Genomic DNA, 20014 nt, shown 5'->3' with positions numbered 1-20014 from the left:
ACATCTGTATTTCTTGTATTTTTTTATATATACTTCTTGGATTTTTTGTCATTTTGGCAGAAAACCAAATATGGTAACTTCACTGACTTTGATTTTCTACAGGACTTGCACTTGATAATGTTTTGCTTATTGTAGTTTAGCACTGATGCTTGATTTGATCCTCTCTTTTGTGAGTGACGATAATTTTTCTTTAAATTTCACAGAAGTAATAGTCTTGTCATGTCCTAAAATAACACACTAAGGTTGAAAGTTTGAATCTCAGAATATTTCTGAGTGTCCTATATAGGGTTAAATGTCATTTTGCACCTTCTCATTCTGAATATTACAGCTTGTTTTGCACCTTACAGTTTTATTTTGCCACACAACAGGTTCTTTATCCAGATATTTTTCATACTTGTAGTTTATTATGTATAGTGTTTGCTTTTGTGTTCTATTTTTGTGTCGTGCTGCTGCTACACTGTAATTTCTATCTATCTATCTATCTATCTATCTATCTATCTATCTATCTATCTATCTATCTATCTATCTATCTATCTATCTATCTATCTATCAAGTCAAAGCTGCATATTTATAGCACATCATTAAGTACTGGTATAATGAGAAGCTGAATCATCTACAGCAGGGGTGCCAAACATGCGGCCCGGGGGCCAAAACCAGCCCGCCAAAGGTTACAATTCGGCCCGCGGGATGAATTTGCAAAGTGCAAATTAGGGCATCGAACTCAAAAATAATATCATAATAACCTATAAATAATGAAAACATAATTTTTCTGTCTTTGATTTAGTGCAAAAAACATGAAATCATGAAAATATTTACATTAAGAAACCATCCTTTAACAATAAAATGTGAATAACCTGAACACATATGAACAACCTGAAATGTCAATAGAGAATTAAGTGCAATTTTAACAATATTCTGCCTGTTACTAAATGTTTTGTGCCTTTGTAGATCTGATCTGTAATGCATATGTAGCCTATAAATGATAAGTTGAGGCATAATATTGACAAAATCATACTTATATTTCTTAACAAATTCCATTTTTTTTTCAGGTTTTTCACATCCTTTTTGTTTGTATAGTTTGTAGATGTAAAGATTGGCATAATTGAAAGTTATTTTTTGCACTAAAACAATTTGGAGTTGTCATTATCTATTGGCTATCATGCTATTATTGTACTGGTCCGGCCCACTGCAGATGAAACTGGACTGAATGTGGCCCCCGGAAGAAAATGAGTTTGACATCCCTGATCTACAGAATCAATAAGGTCCAAAAAAAATCATCTATTTCAGCACACCTTGATCTGATCAATGTCCACATTTTCACTTGTAATGCTTTAATCAGATGGAACACAAGTGAACACCCTGATGTGATGTGATGTGAAGCGGCAAACCGGCTTTAAATAAAAGATGAAACCACATGATGACCACGCGTGCCTCCAGTGATGGAGAAAGAGTGAAAAATCAGTGAAAACACCATGAGGAGCCATGGAAGTGGGAGCAGCAGGGGCCCTAGAGGGGGTGGAAGGGTGGGATGGGGAGGGATGGGGGGTACAGACATTCCTTTGTTTACCAGGTCAAGTGTAATGCAGACTGGACTGTGGCTGTAGATAAAGGAGTAATCCTGGAAATGAAGGAGGGAAAACATGTATACAGGCCTGACCCAGAGGCACCACAGACACACACACTGACTGTGCATCTGTGTTTGGACCACAGGATGTTGAGCTCACACAAAACCATCAGCATCTGCTTTACAGCCTGTTTTTTTTTTTTGTTTGTTTGTTTGTTTGTTTTTTTTCCCATATTCTCATCATTACCTTGTGGTTCCTGGTGCTGCACCCTCACAGACCCGTCCTTCTGGATCCTCACATCCCCGGGTCCGGTTATCCTCCTCGCAGCCGCTGAGGATGCTCCGGCCCCGGCGGAGCCCCTCCTGGCCCGGTGGCCCCTCGCCATGGTCCTGCAGCTCTGGAAGCACACGGCCCACGCCTGCTCCTCATTGATGGGCTGGTTGTAAAGCGTCAGGATCTCCTCCAGAGACAAATCCTCCGCTTCCTCCGACGAAGCGGCCGCCGCTGCAGCATCCATCAGCCCTCCGTGGTCCCCGCATCTCCGCTCCGACATCCTGGCATTATCTCAGCGGAGGAGGCCCGAGGAGGAGAAAGAGCCCAGGCCGATGTGCGCCGAGCAGCCCGGAGGCATGGATGCGTCCGGAGTCCGGGTCCGGATCCTGCGGCTGGTTCACGGGTGGACGGCGGCTGTTTGTGTGGATCTACACGGAGTGTGCGTCCAACATCACAACACAGCGACTGGGTCCTGGTTCGTCTCCTCCATCACATGATCCCTCCTCCTCCTCCTCTTCCTCCTCCTCCTCTTCTGTTTCATAAGGTGTTCCCACTGATCCAATTCTACTCTTTCATTTCCGTTTTGTTTCTATCCCTAGAAGTCTGAATAACTATTTTATTATTTCTGCAACATAAGCAGTGGATCCTTTATTCCAGGGGTAATCTGACTATTTTAGTGTGAAAAAGTAAAAGTATATTATGAAATTGTTTACAAAAATTCATGGGAAGGAACAGTGGCGGCACCAAGGGGGGGCATGGGGGGGCAAATGCCCCCCCAGTCACAACCTTTGCCCCCCCAGTTGCCCCCCCACCCAGATTTGGGCAAATCTTTGGGAAAATTCGGGCAATAAAGAAATATGAAAAATCCGTCAATGAAAGCGTCCATAACACATTTTGATCCAGTTATAATCCAACCAGGCAGACAGTCCCCTGGAATGGATTCATACCTCCGCTTGTATTGCATTCATGTTTCTTCTACATAAGAAATGTAAAGCAAAGAATTAGCACAAGTAGCATAAGGACTAGTTTTTTATGTTTTGAACCCACCTATTAATTACAAATAGTTTTGTTAACTGTTCAGGTCTGTTTTATCACTCAATTTAAATTTCTGCTAGAAGATTATACTGGTTAGTATGAAAGTGTACCTAAGCCTATAGATGTTGTCAGTGATTATATACAAGTGCATGTAGTGGAAGCCATTGTATACATACGTTTTGTTTGATTAGTTGGTTAGGCTATTAGTTTTATTTTGTTTTCAACATTTATTAACTTGCATTCATTGGCATTGCTGTTTGTTTGCTGCATGTTTTTCTGATGTGTTTAGAGAAATATGTGACAGTAGATTGTACCTATTAAATAATCATAACAGAGAGTCTGAGTTGTTCATGCTGTAGGTTTTAATGAATACCTTGAATACATTAAGTATTACCTGATTTTACCTAAAACTGCCCTCTATATAAAGTGTAATGGATAGGATATACTTTATATGAAAAAAAAATAAATAAAATTTAAAAAAAAAAAAAAAAAAATATATATATATATATATATATATATATATATATATATATATATATATATATATATATATATATACATATATATATATACACACACACACACACATATATATATATATATATATTCATATATATATATATATATATACATATATATATAAACCGCTAAAGCGCAAAATGTTAATTTCGCGCACTATGCATGAAATTTTTTGTCCGCCCCCCCAGCATTCTCTTTGCACTCCAGCTGCCCCCCCACTTTTAAAATCCTGGTGCCACCACTGGTTCCCACTGATCCAATTCTACTCTTTCATTTCCGTTTTGTTTCTATCCCTAAAGTCTGAATAACTATTTTATTATTTTTGCAACATAAGCAGTGATGGATCCTTTATTCCAGGGGTAATTTGACTATTTTAGTGTGAAAAAGTAAAAGTATATTATGAAATTGTTTACAAAAATTCATGGGAAGGAATGCTTGTAGGACCAAAAAAGTTTGTTCGAGGTACTCTTTGGAAAAAGGGATTCATAAAGTAGATGACAAACTGGAAGAAAACTCCAAGGCACTCTCTTTAAACATTAAAATGCCTTTATTATTGTTATTAGTCATATCCTTCTGACACCCAGTAAGTAAACATTTTTGCCATTTTACATTAAATAATTGCATTAATTGGAAACAGCATGATGCAACAGTTTTTTCAGATACTTTTTTTTTTTTTTTTTTTTTAAATACAATGTCCTTTTCAGTGGACATTATGTATTTTTTTTTTTTTTATTTTGAAGTAAAGCTGTGAAACTCTTGTCCACTACAGTGGACAAAAATGCATTGCTGGGTCTCAGGAAGATATCTCGACCTTAAAAAAGTGTTTTTTAAGGTCTAGATATGACCATGCCATGATAGTAAAGGCATTTTAATGTTTAAAGAGAGTGCCTTGGAGTTTTCTTCCAGTTTGTCATCCATGAAATTGTTTAGATCTACAAACTATTGTTTAAAAAAAAAAAATGTAATAACATGAACAACCTGAAATATATAATGCCAAACGTATCATATTTGATACATGAGTTTTGAAGCCCTCTACCTGATAAGTGTGATGTTTAAAACCTGATGTATACAATTAGATACATGCAATACACAGATAATCCACCAGGGGGGAGGAATTCACCCACCAGAGGCCTTTCTAGTGACACTACAAGACTGTCATTAATGAGGAAGAACTTTACCAATTTTGAGAAGGAATTATCAACTTGTTAGACATGTTTGAGTTATATTGTTTTTGTTTGTTCATAAATAATAATATTTAAGCATTGAGACCTGACATGTTAAATATCATACAGACTTGAAACTCATACATGAAATTGATATTTGAAAAAACATTTTTTGGGTTGTTCAGAAGGACCAACAAAGGCTCCAGTTTCAAAGAACTGGATTTTTCTGTCAGTGATTTAATGGTTCAGGCTTTACAGGGTCAGGAAATAAAGGCCAGTTTTAATAATATCATGTCTCATTTTTCCATTTACATCTAATCTCTGAATCAGATTTACACCCAGTTCTAACAAAACACTTCTATGAGATTATTAAAGTACATCTGTTTATGACCATTTAGACATGCCACAGACACATTTAACATCATTTATATACATGTTAAAAGTGCATTTCTATGGTGGAAGTGTGTTATTCTTTTACCCCACTACGTTTTAGAGGCAATTATTGACATTTTCACTGAGCAGAACTTTAACTTGTGGTGAAATATTTTCATTTTCGTACCAATACTTTTAAAAGCTGCAGAGTTTGGTCTTGTTCCTATTGTACATGAAGAACACACAGTATAATATATCAATAAACATTTTAAACATATTTTTGTGTATCTGAATCCATTTCCATTCTCCCTCCATTGCTACCTCATGAATATTTTCAACAACCTGAAATATATTAAGAAAAATAAGTCCAATATTAACAATATTTTGTCCAATCTTCTCATTTACACATGTGCATTACAATTTACAGATCATAGCGGATCTACAAACACACAAAACATTTAGAAACAGGGCAGAATATTGTTAAAATGTTGGCAAAGTCAGGTATTTAGTGTCTTAATCTTCAATTCTTTTCTTTAGACAATATAGACTTACCGCACTAATATTCTAGTATTTAACACCATATTTCATTCTAGGCTGCTTTTTATCAAAAGAACAGAGGTCACATTTACTACAGATTTTTTTCAAAAATCATTTATTATCTAATACAGATTTTTATCAAAAACATACATTCAAATATATGTGTAAAAAAGATTATGCAAATATATGAAATATTTCAATGTAAAAGACTGGAATCAAAGAACTTTTCTTAAAGATTACTCAAACCTATAATCAATTATATGAAACAGTTGGATGTTAATTTAATATTTAGTAACTAATCAATGAAGTTTATTAGAAAAGGTTTTCATTAAATGGATGATGATGCTTCATTTTGACTTAAAACATAAGGACTATTTGTATCTTCAACATGCTGTTTTCTATTTTCTATTATTTCATTCATCACATACAATGTTGTCATTAAAATATGCAGGTTTTACAGTATTTTTTATGCTTACGAGAAAAAAAAAACACTCAAAATAAATTGTGTATGTTTACATCTAAATATTATCTTTAATTAATGACAGAAAAAGGTGTAGAAACATTTTTCACTGTGGAATGGGAAGTCACGTCTGCTGTTGCTTCATTGATGGAGCAACCATCTCCAGAAGAGTCTGAAAACAAGGAGAAATAAGAACTTAATTCATCTGACAGAGTCCACTGCTGCTCAATTAAAAGCCTGATTAAAAAGAACCTTCACCTTGAGCTGCTGGTTGGTTCTCCTGAGGAACTGAATCTCTCCTGCAAACTTCTCCTCCTGCACCTGACGCTTTTCAGTTTCACTCTGTTTTATAGCGTCACATTCAGCTTCGACCATGTTGAACTCCTTGGTTAGTTTATGAATCTCAGCCTCCATATCAGAAATCTAAGAGCAAAGCAATTAGTTCCATATTAAAGATCAGTTACTCTTTCATCATCCAGGCTTTGTAGTACATTTGAAAGGGAAACAGTGCACTCTGCTGGTCACCAAATGAACTGCAGCTGTACAGTGTATGAGGATTTGTCCCATGTTTCCCATTTTCTCTGTTATTTGGTATTTATTTAGTCATAACAGCCTAAATAACCCCTTACTTTTTTTCCCATGTCCTCTCTTCCCAGAAGCTCAGCCTGCACGGCTTTCCTCATGCCGAAATTCACGCCGTCTTCGTGCAGTTTCTGGTACGCAGAAAGAGTCATCTGAATTTCATCTTTGACCCGTGATAGCAGCAAACCACTCTCCACAGAGGTGATGGTCACCAGTCTGATCAGCTCATCTACATGAATAATACACAGTGTTACTGTACTGGAGTTAAGGAAAACCAGACTTTCAACGATCAAACTGAATAAACACAAAACCAGTTCTAGAAAACTTTTGAATATCTGTTATCATGATGATTTCTGAAATTTCAAAAAGTCATATTGACTCTGATCATAAAATCTGGATACTTGGTGATGTCAGCTCCTTGAACATGACGTATTATATATAGGAAGTATTTTATCTAAATCCATTCTTAACAACTGGAAATCTGAGGAATCCCCTGCAAGACAATAGTGGACAAATGAACTTCTGTCTGAACTCCTGAGAAAATCCACAACTCTGTTTGGGGAAAACCTTTTTTTTTTTAATAAGAAAAATGGAATGTATATGTGTTTTGTTTTCACGTATATTCTGTTTGCATACTGTGTGCATACATTCCAAATAAGCGTATCTTTACAAAAACAGAAAACTCTATAAATTACTGTCTTTAATCTCTCTGTGTGTTACTCTGCTGTATGTGTTTATATGTTATACAGTTGCAGAAAAAATTATTAGACCATCAAAAGTCATCAAAAACAACAGTTATGCAATCAAGAACTAACTCCTGTGTGTATCATGTGAGTAAAACAGACAGAAAAGAAAACATGGAATGCCTAAAAGCACTGTTTTTGTCAGTACAGTGCCATAGCTATTGATGTAAGAACTGAAGTGATTTTGGTTATTATCAAGAAAACATGGAAAATGGATAGATATCAGCTCTGAAGTTAAACTCTTATGAGCTATTTTTGTTGTTGTCATTATATTTGTCCAAATAAATGTACCTTTAATTGTACCAGGCATTAAAATGAACAAGAAATTGAAGAAAACAAGGGTGGTCTAATAATTTTTTCCGCGACTGTATGTGTTGACCCATCCTTATCCTCACCAAAGCACTGTGAATAGAGCTCCCTGCGCACTGGGCAGATCCCTGTCTCTCTGGCCTGCCTGGCCTTCAGCCTCGAGTCCAGCAGCGCCCCCAGCTCCACCACGTCTGACCGGGTCCACGGTGCCCTGGACACCAGCTGCACCCAGACATCATTCCCCTCCTTCCATTCCCTGAAGGAGCAGAAACCATGATAAATAATAGGATTGACAGGGCTGAATTTTATTCCTTATAGAATGTAAAGAGGGAAAATTCCACCTGGATGGAAAGATGGTATTGAGGACCTCCTCAGTTCTGGGATCAGGTGAATCTGACTTTGGTTTGGGGGGCGGCGGAACTGGGACGGTGGAGTCGATACTCTGCTCTGAACTCACTTTCAGAGTACGTCCCTGGAGATGGAATGTGCAGTATGTTACAGTGTTAAACGCAAGTACAGGACTGTGATGGCCATGTATGGAGTTGGTGAACACTGCATCCATTAAAAGACTGTTTTGATGTTAGTTTGGACATCCTGACACTCATATTCATATATACACAAACCTAGAGCTGTACAATTAATAAAATCTCAATGTCTGAACAACTATAGAATTATAAAAATTTGCAAATTCACAAGATGCTTCTGTATTTTTTTTTTTTTTTTAATTATTTGCAAAAAATACACATTTCAAAGTGATCAATAATGTGTGTATTTTCAATATCTTTTTTCACAGAATACATAGTAAGTAAATTCAAAGTTACATTTTAATTTTAGACATGAACTGGTTGGGTAAATGACAGGGATTTAGTTACACTTTTATGACCTGAGTCACTGCTAGAACTAAGTAAATATCTTAAAAGACAAATCAGAAATCTCTGCTCGTAACTTTGCATTTATAAATCAGTTTTGGACAGATTACAGATTCAACCAAACATTAAAAAAATAAAAAAATAAATAAATTGTAATAAATAAATAAATAAATAAATTAAAAAAAAAAAAAATAATAATAATAATAATAATAGAAACCTTACATTTTGACCACATTGTCAGTATGACATGTACCTTTATTAATTCATGGAGGAAATTAATGTATTCTTCAGTTCAACGAAATGAAGAAAATCAAATTAATCACCACCAGTGGTTCCTATGTTATTGGTAGCAGGATGCTAATCTTACCATGCTAACTAAACTTCTAAACCTACCTTTGATGATTTTTTCAACAAAATCGGATCATCGTATTTCAGAAGAGACTCGAGTGGTGTAACCATTATGTTTTACCACGTAATTAAAAACTATTCACTATAGAATCACTAAACTTTTCGTTTCAGTTTAATATCAGTGGTGAAAACACTAGCCGTCTGTTAGTGTCGTCATGGCAACAGCCTATCCGCGTTTCACTTAAGTTGGTCCGGATGGAAACAGAGGCTGTGCCAGTGTCACAAAAATAAGTTTAATTTTAACTAGAACAAACCTGAAAACGTGGAGCATTCTGAGTTATGTATTTAATTTTTACATTTTACAATGTTAAGCGTTTTCCAACTTCAAACTATTTAAACACAATTTATTTTTATTAATTTTCAATACTTGATTAAATCTCATTTCTGCTCCTGTTTTAATTGATTTGTTTTGTAATTCAGTGTCTGCAATTACCCTGCACTTAAGTCTTGAAATAAGCTTTTTACTTTACAGGATTGCATTTTATTATTGTTTGACATTGTATATTGTATATTTTACTCCAATATACTGAAAATGAGGTGCTAATATGAATGAAATGACAGTAGACTACTCAGATCTGTGTTGTAGCAGTGAAAACATCAGATTTGTTCAACTCATCTTCAGTGAGAATGGAGCCAGTCTCTCTCTTCAGTGCTTTTCTAGCAGCTTCTTGGATTCCTCATGATTTCCACTGAAAGAGGAACTTTCCTTGAAATCGCCATTGGCTCTGCAGATGGTCATGAGTCATCCGCAGCTCCTCTTTATCTACTGTTTATACAGAACTCCCTCATAACATTTTACACTGTGTCCTATTTCAAAGGCTTCTCACTCTACAACTGTGGACAAGATCACAAGATGCATCCGGCAGCTACGCTCATATTTATTACTTCACTGATTCCATCATATTTATTAAATCAATGGCAACACGATACGCAGATATAGATCTCTTTTGACAGCAAATATACACAACATGAAACAACACACACTCATAGAACATCTCACAATGTCTGCAAGGGCGATCAACAATCTCAAATACATACCGGATCTGGTTGCCGTGGATACAGCGATGCGATTGCCCATATGTAAACACAAATCAGTGAACACCTACACAGAGGATGTAGCTATCGATACACACCAACACGAGTGGAATGACAGTAAAGATACAGCTCTCGATTGTGATTTAATTACTCATTTCACATCAAAAAAGCAAAAAATCTGTGTGGCTCGAGAAAGGAAATGAATTGTAAACAAACCAAATATTTCAAAGTCTTTATGTCCCTTTGTTGTTAAAGTGGCTGAAGCTTGTTGATGACCTTTTCACCACAAGGAATGGACATGCAGCGTCTTTCAAGCAGCGGATGGAGACGACAGTGAGGAGGACGACAGTGAGAAGGACAGGAGAAGAGGGACGGGGGGAAGGTGAACCAGGAAAAACATAACTTAATTAAGATTAAAAATGAGAACGAGGGAACAGTTAAACTTTTAGGTCCAACAGGTTGCATTCAATCTTGTAGTAGACGTAGGGGTAATACTCCTGCTGGCTCAGGTTTAGGCCTGGGATGTCCATCGCCGACTGGAACAGAAAGACAATAGTCAGGTTTCCATCCCAAAAAATCAGAACTTTAACCAAATTCCAACTAAACCAAAATTCTAACCAATTCTAAGAAAAAAAAAAAGCAAAATACGATGTACATTCATGCATTTCCATCCACTACCATCATCGAGGTATGTCTTATTAACAGTTGCATATTTTAATATTTTAGTTGAGCTGAAGCAATAATTAACACTTATAAAGTTTCTGTGCTTTAGTGCTTCAAAATATCTTATCGTCACAAAACATGTATTTAAAGCTGATTTTCTTCTTATACAGAAACATTTCATTGTCATTTCCAATCCAATATGTTTGATCTCTTTAATTAATTCAAATAATCCTCCATCTCCTCATTAGTCCAGATATAAAGACACTCATTTAATCATTCAGTCTTGGAGGAAGGATGTAAGGTTTGTACATAAAATGGCTGTTTTTAATTTGCACTTTTTTAACCAGTATTATGGTCAGACTATTTATACATTCTGGTTTTGACTATATGGTTTTATAAAGTTATATAATTAGAATTAAAAGATGTGTATTTATTTTAATACATCATATATAGTTCTTATCTTGCGTTTTATAATGAACTTCACATTTTTTACTTGTTTGTTGTTCATTCCCTATTACTTTAATTCAATAATGGGATGAACTAATTACATTTCATGAATCTATTCAATTTGCTGAATCATTAGCTGAATGTTCTGTATCTTTTAAAGAAGCTTTAATTTTTCCATCTCTCCCAAGCATATAAACTTTTCTGCAGGGTTTTAGGTTTTGCCAGATTTTTAGCGTTTCCACTCACAGCTATAGTGCAAATTGAAAGAATGAAATTTGCACTAAATGAAGAAATATCCAAAGTGAAATGAAGAAAATATCCAAAATGTTATTGTCACAGTGAGTCGTTATAGATACTACACTATACACTTCAATTTTAATATCAATTTCGGTATTTACTTCCTAGGATGGAAAATAAATTATTGCAGCTTTTTACATTAGAAAGAAAAGAAAAAGACTGCAAAGCTTTGGTTAAAGAAGTGATATTTTGTTTTTTTTAAATGGAATTCTGCATTTTAAAACATTTCCCTGTGGTCTCCATAACCTGTAAATGCTCTGCTTGGGTCTGAATTCTTCCTTAATTCAACTCCACAGGTCCATCTTCAACCCTATTTCTGACTAATGACATGAGAAAGGCTGTTTTGAGCGCTGGCCCTTTAAATGCAAATGAGCCACTTCACACCCCACCTTCTCCGGGTTGTTGACTGTGCTGCTCTGTCCCGTTCAGCCACTTGTGTTCATTAATACAACCAACAACTGAACATTTTAGATAATTGGCTCTAAGTTTGGACATATTTTCAGTTTTACTACAACCGCTGCTGCTGATAAAAAATTATGGCGTATTTGGAGAAATGTTCGTCGGAAGTCTGGACCTTATATGTGCAAATATCGTGAAGTAACTAGTTATAGATGCAACAAATTAAGAAGGAATTAAAACGGGTTGTAGAAATCCACTCAATTTTTTACAAAATTAATATAAAGATAGCTTTGCGGCACCTGGAGGGTTCAAAATCAAACTTTTTGAACTGTTAGGGTCCAAATACACAAATAAATGAACCAAAGACTAATAAAAGTGGGTTTAGCAAAATATAACCCCTTTAATGTAATAATGTTTTGGCCATTAGGGTGAGCATCGGTGAATGCATTAGAGATACCGGATCTCATAGGGGACTAAATAAGCCTAAATGTGTGCAATAATAACGTGTCAACACTCCATTTTCAAAGCACTCACATCAATGATCGCTGCTGCGCTACTGTCCAGATGTTTGTACAGATCATTGAGCACCTCCCTCAGCCTCTTCATAGTCTTCTTGTTTGGCTGCAGAAGCATGGCCTGAAAGTTCACAGGAAGCCCGTACCTGTAGGAAAACAACACTGCACAGATTACCCCCCTGCAGCTGCATCCTGAACGACCTTTGGTTTCACTGTAACGGAGACGTGGGTGCAGAGCTGTGATGTACGACCACAGTACCGTAGAACAGACTCCACAAACACCCTCAGAGCTTTGATGTGGATCCACGCGATGAAAGCTTCACTGAAGTTCACTTTCAGCCATCGGACCAGTGGACCCTGCAGAGACAAACACCGGTCCGTTACAGTGACCATCTGTTTTAGACGTGTCAGCCTGCGAATCTTGGCCAAACTGAAGAGAACGACATTTATTTTTTTACTTTTGTGTCCTGAAATAGACACTTTTTCTACTGCATAGTAACAAACTTTTCCACTGCAGTGGATTTGTGTGAGCTCAGCATTTTCTGACCGTTGTTGGCAGCAGAGAACAATTATTTATTTATTTATTTATTATTCCACTGGCTTCAGGCTCTGCGATGGTTCTTTTCTGATAAAAACATATATTGCATTTTTTTCCTGCACAGAACAGAAGGAAAAGTAATAAAGTCTGTATTTAAGGATGCATTGACTGAGTTTTATGAGTTTCATTCTGGCCAACATCATTAATCCTAGAAATGAACAGATATACGTAATGATTTTACAGCATCTACATTCACAGAAACATCTCTTATCCCTTAAAACTATTAAATCTTGGATGTTAAAGCACCCTTTAAGTCATAACGAAGAGAAGCTTTCAGTGTGGCTTTACTGGTACTCACTGCTCCAGGATTATCATGTAACTCAAGACATAGATTATTTATTTCAGGTAATGAAATTAACGTGTAGAATCCCTTACAAACTGCTTCTTCTTATCTGTGGAGAGTCGTGTCATCTCCTCTTTGTCCGCCTTCATCTCCTCCTCATTGTACTGGAAATCTCTGACTGTGAACCTAAAAATAAGACAGAAAAAATGGAATTTAGCATCATTCAATCAAAGATAATTCAGGTTTTAGTTCAGAGATTTAAAGCTGTCAGACAGACGCTTAAATGTTTGAGCTGATCAATCTGAGCTGAGAACTGACACCACTGTGCTTCATTTAGTCAATATTTGCTAATTAAAACATATTTACTCAGCATTCTTGTTTCTTCTAAAAATCAAGCCCTTTCACACCTTTTTGTGATTCATACAGTCTTGTGAGAGGACAGTGTAAGTTTGCACAAAACACAGTAAAGCGGTTCTTACTTGTTCTCTCTGGCTTTGTGTTTGAAGTCATCGATGGCTTTTCTGAACAGAGTCACACTGAAGAGTCCACTGTCATTGTCTTCAAATAACAGACTGGAAGAAGAACAGAGACACTGGTTTTACAGTCGATCAGACACTAGTGAGACGAACTATCCATCAACAATGATTGTAAGGCACAAATGGGACAGTAAACACACACAGATACATACTTTGAGGATCGAGGCACCACCATCTCAGCCAGTGTTTCATATGTTTTCTGCCACTCGGGATAAGCCGTCCTGAAAAGACAAAAAAAAAGTACATACACATGACAGATTTATTCTATCTTCTCCTAAAAACTGCAGCCACGTGTTACTTTCTAATTCAGTATCTGCGTTAAATCATGTTTGTAAATTATCAGAAGTGATGCTTACTTTGGTACAACTGCCAGTAGAGTAATCAGATACTCTGAGTCAAGTACAAAGTCATCCTTCTTCACGATGTCAGCCAAGCTCCTGGTCAGCAGACTCCCCCTGGTGGTAAAATATGGTATTACAATAACATGAAAGCTGCACAGTTATCATGCATAATGTTAACAATACTTTGCAGTGTTCAGTCATATTCATAAGGAAACTTAGAGGAACATTAAGTATAAGATCCGTATAAGTTTCAACATACTTTGTCTTTGTAAAAATAAAGTGTAAGTAAGAATCAAATTTGGTTTTATTACCAAGTAGGTTTTCAGGAATTTGCTTTGGTCGGTTGATGCAATGAATGAGCAGTTGTGGGTTTTTTGAAAACAACAGACAGACAACATAGCGCAAAGGGAACATGGATATAGTGCAAAACACTATTAGTTAGTTATAAAAAAAAAAAAAACTGGAACTGGCGGAGACTAGAACCACCAACAAAAGACAGATGGTTGAAAACTGGCACAAACTGAAACTATAAGGAGCACAATTGGATGAAAAATGGAGAAAATTGACAGTAAAAAAAGACTGAAACTGGCAAAAAAAGTGCTTGGTTCAATGTTGCTGATCTTTAACAAGTAAAAAAAACCTCATGAATAATCATAGGACAAGGAAAAGAAGAGCACCAATGCCTCTGATGCCTCTGTTATAACTTAAACAATACCTCAAATGCCAGGGATAACGTGCCAGTAACCGATGTGGGTGAAGAAAACCTGTTTTGGTTCTTATGCTCTTATGCAGGAGGTTTTTAGCTCATTAACTTTAGTTTGGCTTAAAGCACAAAGTCAAACCTCAGCAGAAATGTAGCGTTAAAAACAAAAGCTGGAGCAAAAAGACAACTTACGCATTCTTTCTCTCCAGGTTCTGCAGGTTTCCCTTCAGACTGTTGTACGCTGAGGCTCTGGTCTTCAAGTCATTGTCAATCTGAGTAACTTGCTGTAGCAGAAGAAATGGCGTATAAACAACAATCTTTCACAACAGTGACCAAAAAAATCAGCACTAATACTTAAAGATAAGCAGTATTTTATACCACAAACTATATTTCTGCTTATCAGATTCAGAGACGTACCTTTGAGATGATTTCAGAGATGTTTTTAAGTGACTGTTTGATGGGGTATTTGGCCATGTCCCACTGAAATCTGGTGATGTAGGTGACAAGATCAACTGAAAAACAAACAAAAAAAATTTGTCAGTGTAATATTTCTTTTATAGGATTGTAAAAGGAGATTATAGAGGAAATATACTCTTTAGAAGGTTGAAATGTTATCTGAGAAAAAAAGACCCTTGAATGAAGATGGAAGAAATGTACAAGTCCCATTCTCCTCATATTTAAAGGAGAAAATGATCAAGTATAAACTACTATACACATCATGAGTACCCCTCCTTTCTGTATGTTTTCTTTTTTTTTTTTTTTATTTTGGAATATTGACTTAAAAACTGTTCTCAACTACATATGTACATTTATGTTAAATTGTATTTCGTTACTTTTTCTGTGATTAATGACCGTTGATGGGTGCATATGTTATTGATTTCTTGCTTTTATTGTTTTTTAGTTGTTTTTTTTACTTCAAAGTTTGAGACAAATAAACTAAGCTGAATTTTAATTAAAAAAAACCCAAAACATCTCATTTTATTCTCTGTATTTGTTTTGTGCAAGTAGTTTCATCTTCATATGCTGACATTTTTCATGTGTCCTTGGGATTTGTTATCCCCATCTACACCCAAAAATAGTTTATAAATGTGAAATTTAAGCCTGTGTATCAGTCAACACTTCATTCTGATCCACAGGTCACATTGTCAGCAATTTTCATAAGAACATTTCTATATTTTCTGACACAAATAGTCCATATGTGGGGCCAGTAGCAGTGAAATTTGTAGGTACAACTTCTGTTAAAAATAAAAATGGAGGTAATGAGTAATCTGTGCAACAAACAAAAAGATAATGAAGTTGAATTATTTTTTAAAGTTGTAAATTCATTTCATCTGGTATAATTAGGTGTTTTCAGAGAAAACTGACAGATGTTTTTTTGAAATTCCAAAGGTGTGTCTTTCTCAGTTAAAAATATTAATAGCATTTAATACAGTATGATATGCTTTGTAAATATTGTGACTGTTTGACTTAACTTGTTCAAGACTGATATTAAAATCAATGAAATGTGTGGAACTGTACCTCCATTGGCCAGCAGATTCTCCTGTACTTTGTCTCGACTGTCCTCCAGTACGTCGGCCATGTACTGAGCCACCTTCTTCACCACACTGTGAACAACCAGGAGACATCAAAACACGGCTTGCCAACACAAACTACATCTACAAAGCGACTGGAAACCACACGTTCGTCCGACACATGCTCCGATGACCAGCACGACCTCATTCTCAAAACTTAACACAAACATACACACACATCAAACACTTTCACGTACTGATGCTGAGCTAATGTTCTGACAAGGCAATTTATAATACGGGAGACGTCCAGGGTTCATGGTTTTTAAACACACTGTTCGGCTTCACATCAAACAGAACTATGTCTACAGTAGTGAAGCCATGGGAAGACGGAGAGCCAAGTCACATTCATACCTAAAATGATCATAGGAGGGCATGACTGCTACTTAGAGTTTATTTCTATTATATATGATAATTATTAATACAGTAATACTTAAAGATGACAAAATCATCCAATGAACGCCTGAATAAAAACCCTCCATAGAGCAAAATATACAAGTGAGGAGTGACAGAAGTGCATTTCTCTGTTTTCAACAAATGGCGGACACTTTCAAAAAGGAACTACACTGAACAGAGGCTGTAGTCAAACAAGTGAAACTGTGTTGTAACATTGGCTGTTCTCACAGCTGTGGAAATATCCACAAAGGAAGCAAAGTAGAGCATTTGCAGTAATGGCTGTGTGTTACTTTTAGATGTCAATATTTCCAAAAGACTATAAATTACACTTCAACATACAAGCGGCACATAAGTCACCAAGTATAAATATGACTAAAGAAAGAGCTGGTGATGTGTCACCCAACTGTAAATTGCCAAGTTTAGACTGAAAGGCTCGCTAGCCTCGGGCCCTTGTGAAATTCCTCATTGTTACAAGGTAAGGGAAGGGATTAGGGAATGGTAAGACGGCTACATCACAGTGTCAGGGGCGCTGCGGAGGTAAGAGAAGAGTTTTTTCAGCAGTATCTCACGTTGGTGAGAGATTGTGTCGTTTTATGTCACGTACTCCTGTTTCTAAACTCCACAGAATGATTTCAAAGAGCACGGCCAAATATGCTTCTCTTTCTTCTTTAGCATGACATACAGCACATGCCAGTGCATCTTAAGTAACAGCAATTTGGTGGACAAAGATCTGCACTTAAACCCAAACCACCTATATCTGAATGAGGCGATTGAGAAATTGAATGTATAATAAAGGTAGCAAATGCATACTTTTACAAGAATATCACTCCTCACCTTAATGCCAAATGTCAGTGTAAGATTACAGGACAAATGTTTAATAAGTTACAAAATTTAATAAAGGACATGCTGAGTTGTCATTATCAAATTAACCTTAAAGGAGAATACTTTAGTTTATATTGTGATTTTATGATGAAGTTATAGTTCACCTATTTACTCTTCATTTTAATAATCCTATAAACCATAGTATTTATAATTGTTTAAATGCAAAATAATGATATGTAATGGAAATAATGGTGAATGATATAAGCAAGCATGGAAATCCACTTGCTGTGTCTAGTCGGTCTGCATTCTTTTATATGTTTAAAAAGATCATGAACTGTGATTAAAAATACTATGACATGGTCTTTTGGTGGCGTACCTTTCAACAAAGGAGTCTAACTTTGCCAGTTCATCCGACAGTCCCACCAAGACATCTAGCGTCCCCACCTAGTTTCGGAGAATGAAAACACAAAGTACAACATCAGCACATTGTGACGTTCGACTCATGGCTGCAGAGATGTGGGTCAGAGGGGTTGTGTTTAAACAGTGTCATCTGGGGCTCAATTGGCCCTCAATGACGTCCACATGCAGGGGGCCCTATGTGCTTAGGATGGCGCCTCTTTGTCCCGAGCCACTCATGCGTTGCTAACAGTTCCTGGAGAACATTACAGACCCATGCGGCAGCAAGGTCAGCAGGGTCACTTCAACTTCACCAAGAGACCCTGAACTAGATAAGCTGAGTGGCTCTGTGGATGAAACCCTCACCAGAGCAAAACCTCAACATGCAGGCAGCGGATCTGTTCAAAGGCGGCTTCCCATACAAACAATCAGCTTATTCTTGACAGTGGATGCATAAGGTGAGTCTAGTAAATTGTAACAGTTTTATTCCAACCTTGAGGTCTGGGATGCTGAATTTGTGGTTGGTGGAGAGGTTGTTGGTGCGTGTAGTGGCTGCCATCATTTTGTCCCACGTCTGCTGGCATGTCTTCTCTCCCGGAGCAGATATCAACCAAAACTCTGTCATGATTCCAGCACTGATGCAGCTAGAGGAAACTAAAAAGAACCCAGTATTAGAAGACTATCTCTGTTTGTTTGACGCCTTTTAATCTCATATTCTGTGTGTGACATCTGGTGTTAATCCAAATGAAGATGCAGATCATTTCTGTCACTATCATTGCAGCACTTTTAAGGTAGAAATACAAGCACTGTGTTGTTCTATGGTAAAAAATCATTTAGGAAGATGCTAACTGACAGTATATTTAACAGTAAAACAAGCTAATGAAATGATGCTACACTCGCAACATGTATTCTTTCACGGTTGACTAAATAAATACTGATGTTACTGTTTAAATACAATATATATCCTTATCTTAAAACAACTTTCTGACGTTATTAATTCATATACGAGATATAATGACACCTAAGCAGGTAAAAATGATGGTTAAGGTCAAGTAACATCTAGCAGGGATTAGCTACCGTTAGCCACATAGCTTTACTCACAACAACACGAATGACTGTAGCTATTATTTAACAGCTTTACTCACCTGTGTATCAAAAATATGGCCAGGGAAAGTAAAGCTCTTTGTAGTGGGTCTATAACCTGAAAATTTTCATAGTGGCAATTCAGTACAGTTCGTGAGGTCTCCTGACAGCAGCATCAGAGTCAGCTGATCTCTGCCAGAGGAACCGGAAGGCCTCACACAAACCGCACCGACAAAACGCAAACAGCGACCACAGATGGTAGACAGCGGTACTGCAGGCAGAGTTCACGCTCTAGAACAGGGGTCTCAAACTCATTTTCTTTCAGGGGCCACATTCAGCCCAATTTGATCTCAAGTGGGCCGGATCAGTAAAATAATAGCATAGTAACCTATAATAATGACGACTCCAAATTTTTGTCTTTGTTTATTGCAAAAACCCATTAAATTAAGAAAATACTTACTTTTATAAACTATCCAAATAAAAATGATGTGAATAACCTGAAAAAATCAGAAATTTCCTACAAAATAAGTGCAGTTTTAACAATACTATGCCTCAACTACAACTACAAAGACACTAAACACTTAGCACAGGCAGAAAATGTTAAAATTGTGCTTATTTTCTTTAGACATTTCAGGTTGTTCATATTTGTTCAGATTATTCACATTTTATTGTTACAGGACAGTTTGTAAACGTAAATATTTTCATAATTTAATGTTATTTTTTGCACTAAAAACAAGACAAAAATTTCAAGTTGTCATTATTTACAGACATAATGAAATACAAATTTTTTCACATAAAACCGAGAAGAAAATATGGAGTCATTTTTTGCAGGTTATTATGCTATTATTATTTTACTGTAGATCATATTGGTCTGTATGTGGAACCTGAACTAAAATGAGTTCCACAGCCTTGACTGTGGAATTTTTGCACTTTGCAAATTCATCCCATCGGCCGGATTGGAACCTTTGGGGGGCCACATTTGGCCCCCGGGCCGCATGTTTGAGACCCCTGCCCTAGAACATAGGTGTCAAACATGCGGCCCGGGGGCCAAATGCGGCCCCCCAAAGGTTCCAATCCGGCCCTTGGGATGAATTTGT

The 20014-nt window shown here is 36.6% G+C and overlaps 3 protein-coding genes across 5 annotated transcripts in view; all 3 read right to left on the bottom strand.

The window, feature by feature from the left end:
- The window catches only part of spire1b (spire-type actin nucleation factor 1b), a 73390-nt gene extending 71130 nt beyond the window's left edge, over positions 1-2260 (bottom strand). For 2 of the 3 annotated variants that reach the window (XM_030157887.1, XM_030157886.1), the window contains exon 1: positions 1812-2260. In XM_030157887.1, coding sequence (XP_030013747.1) covers positions 1812-2118 — 307 coding nt within the window. In that variant the 5' untranslated portion in view covers positions 2119-2260. The remainder of the gene's footprint in view (positions 1-1811) is intronic. The other variant, XM_030157888.1, reaches the window with a different exon arrangement.
- A 3666-nt stretch (positions 2261-5926) lies between these two features.
- On the bottom strand, positions 5927-9029 carry LOC115435464 (33 kDa inner dynein arm light chain, axonemal-like). The gene is made up of 6 exons (XM_030157889.1): positions 8821-9029; positions 7900-8030; positions 7645-7814; positions 6554-6735; positions 6183-6347; positions 5927-6096 (listed from the first exon to the last, which is right to left on the bottom strand). Exons 1-6 carry the CDS (start codon positions 8884-8886, stop codon positions 6049-6051), a joined length of 762 nt encoding a protein of 253 aa, XP_030013749.1. The 5' UTR covers positions 8887-9029; the 3' UTR covers positions 5927-6048.
- Positions 9030-9693: 664 nt separating this feature from the next.
- On the bottom strand, positions 9694-19129 carry LOC115435944 (V-type proton ATPase subunit C 1-A). Its single transcript, XM_030158581.1, has 13 exons — positions 18980-19129; positions 18328-18488; positions 17815-17882; positions 16171-16256; positions 15070-15164; positions 14845-14936; positions 13965-14063; positions 13761-13829; positions 13552-13644; positions 13165-13258; positions 12451-12548; positions 12211-12337; positions 9694-10406 (listed from the first exon to the last, which is right to left on the bottom strand). The coding sequence occupies exons 2-13, from the start codon at positions 18457-18459 to the stop codon at positions 10308-10310; spliced, it is 1152 nt and encodes a 383-aa protein (XP_030014441.1). The 5' UTR covers positions 18460-18488; positions 18980-19129; the 3' UTR covers positions 9694-10307.
- Positions 19130-20014: the final 885 nt, after the last annotated feature.

This window comes from Sphaeramia orbicularis, chromosome 16 (genome assembly GCF_902148855.1).
Source record: "Sphaeramia orbicularis chromosome 16, fSphaOr1.1, whole genome shotgun sequence".
NCBI classification, from domain to species: domain Eukaryota; kingdom Metazoa; phylum Chordata; class Actinopteri; order Kurtiformes; family Apogonidae; genus Sphaeramia; species Sphaeramia orbicularis.
This window is presented reverse-complemented; position numbering and strand designations above follow the sequence as displayed.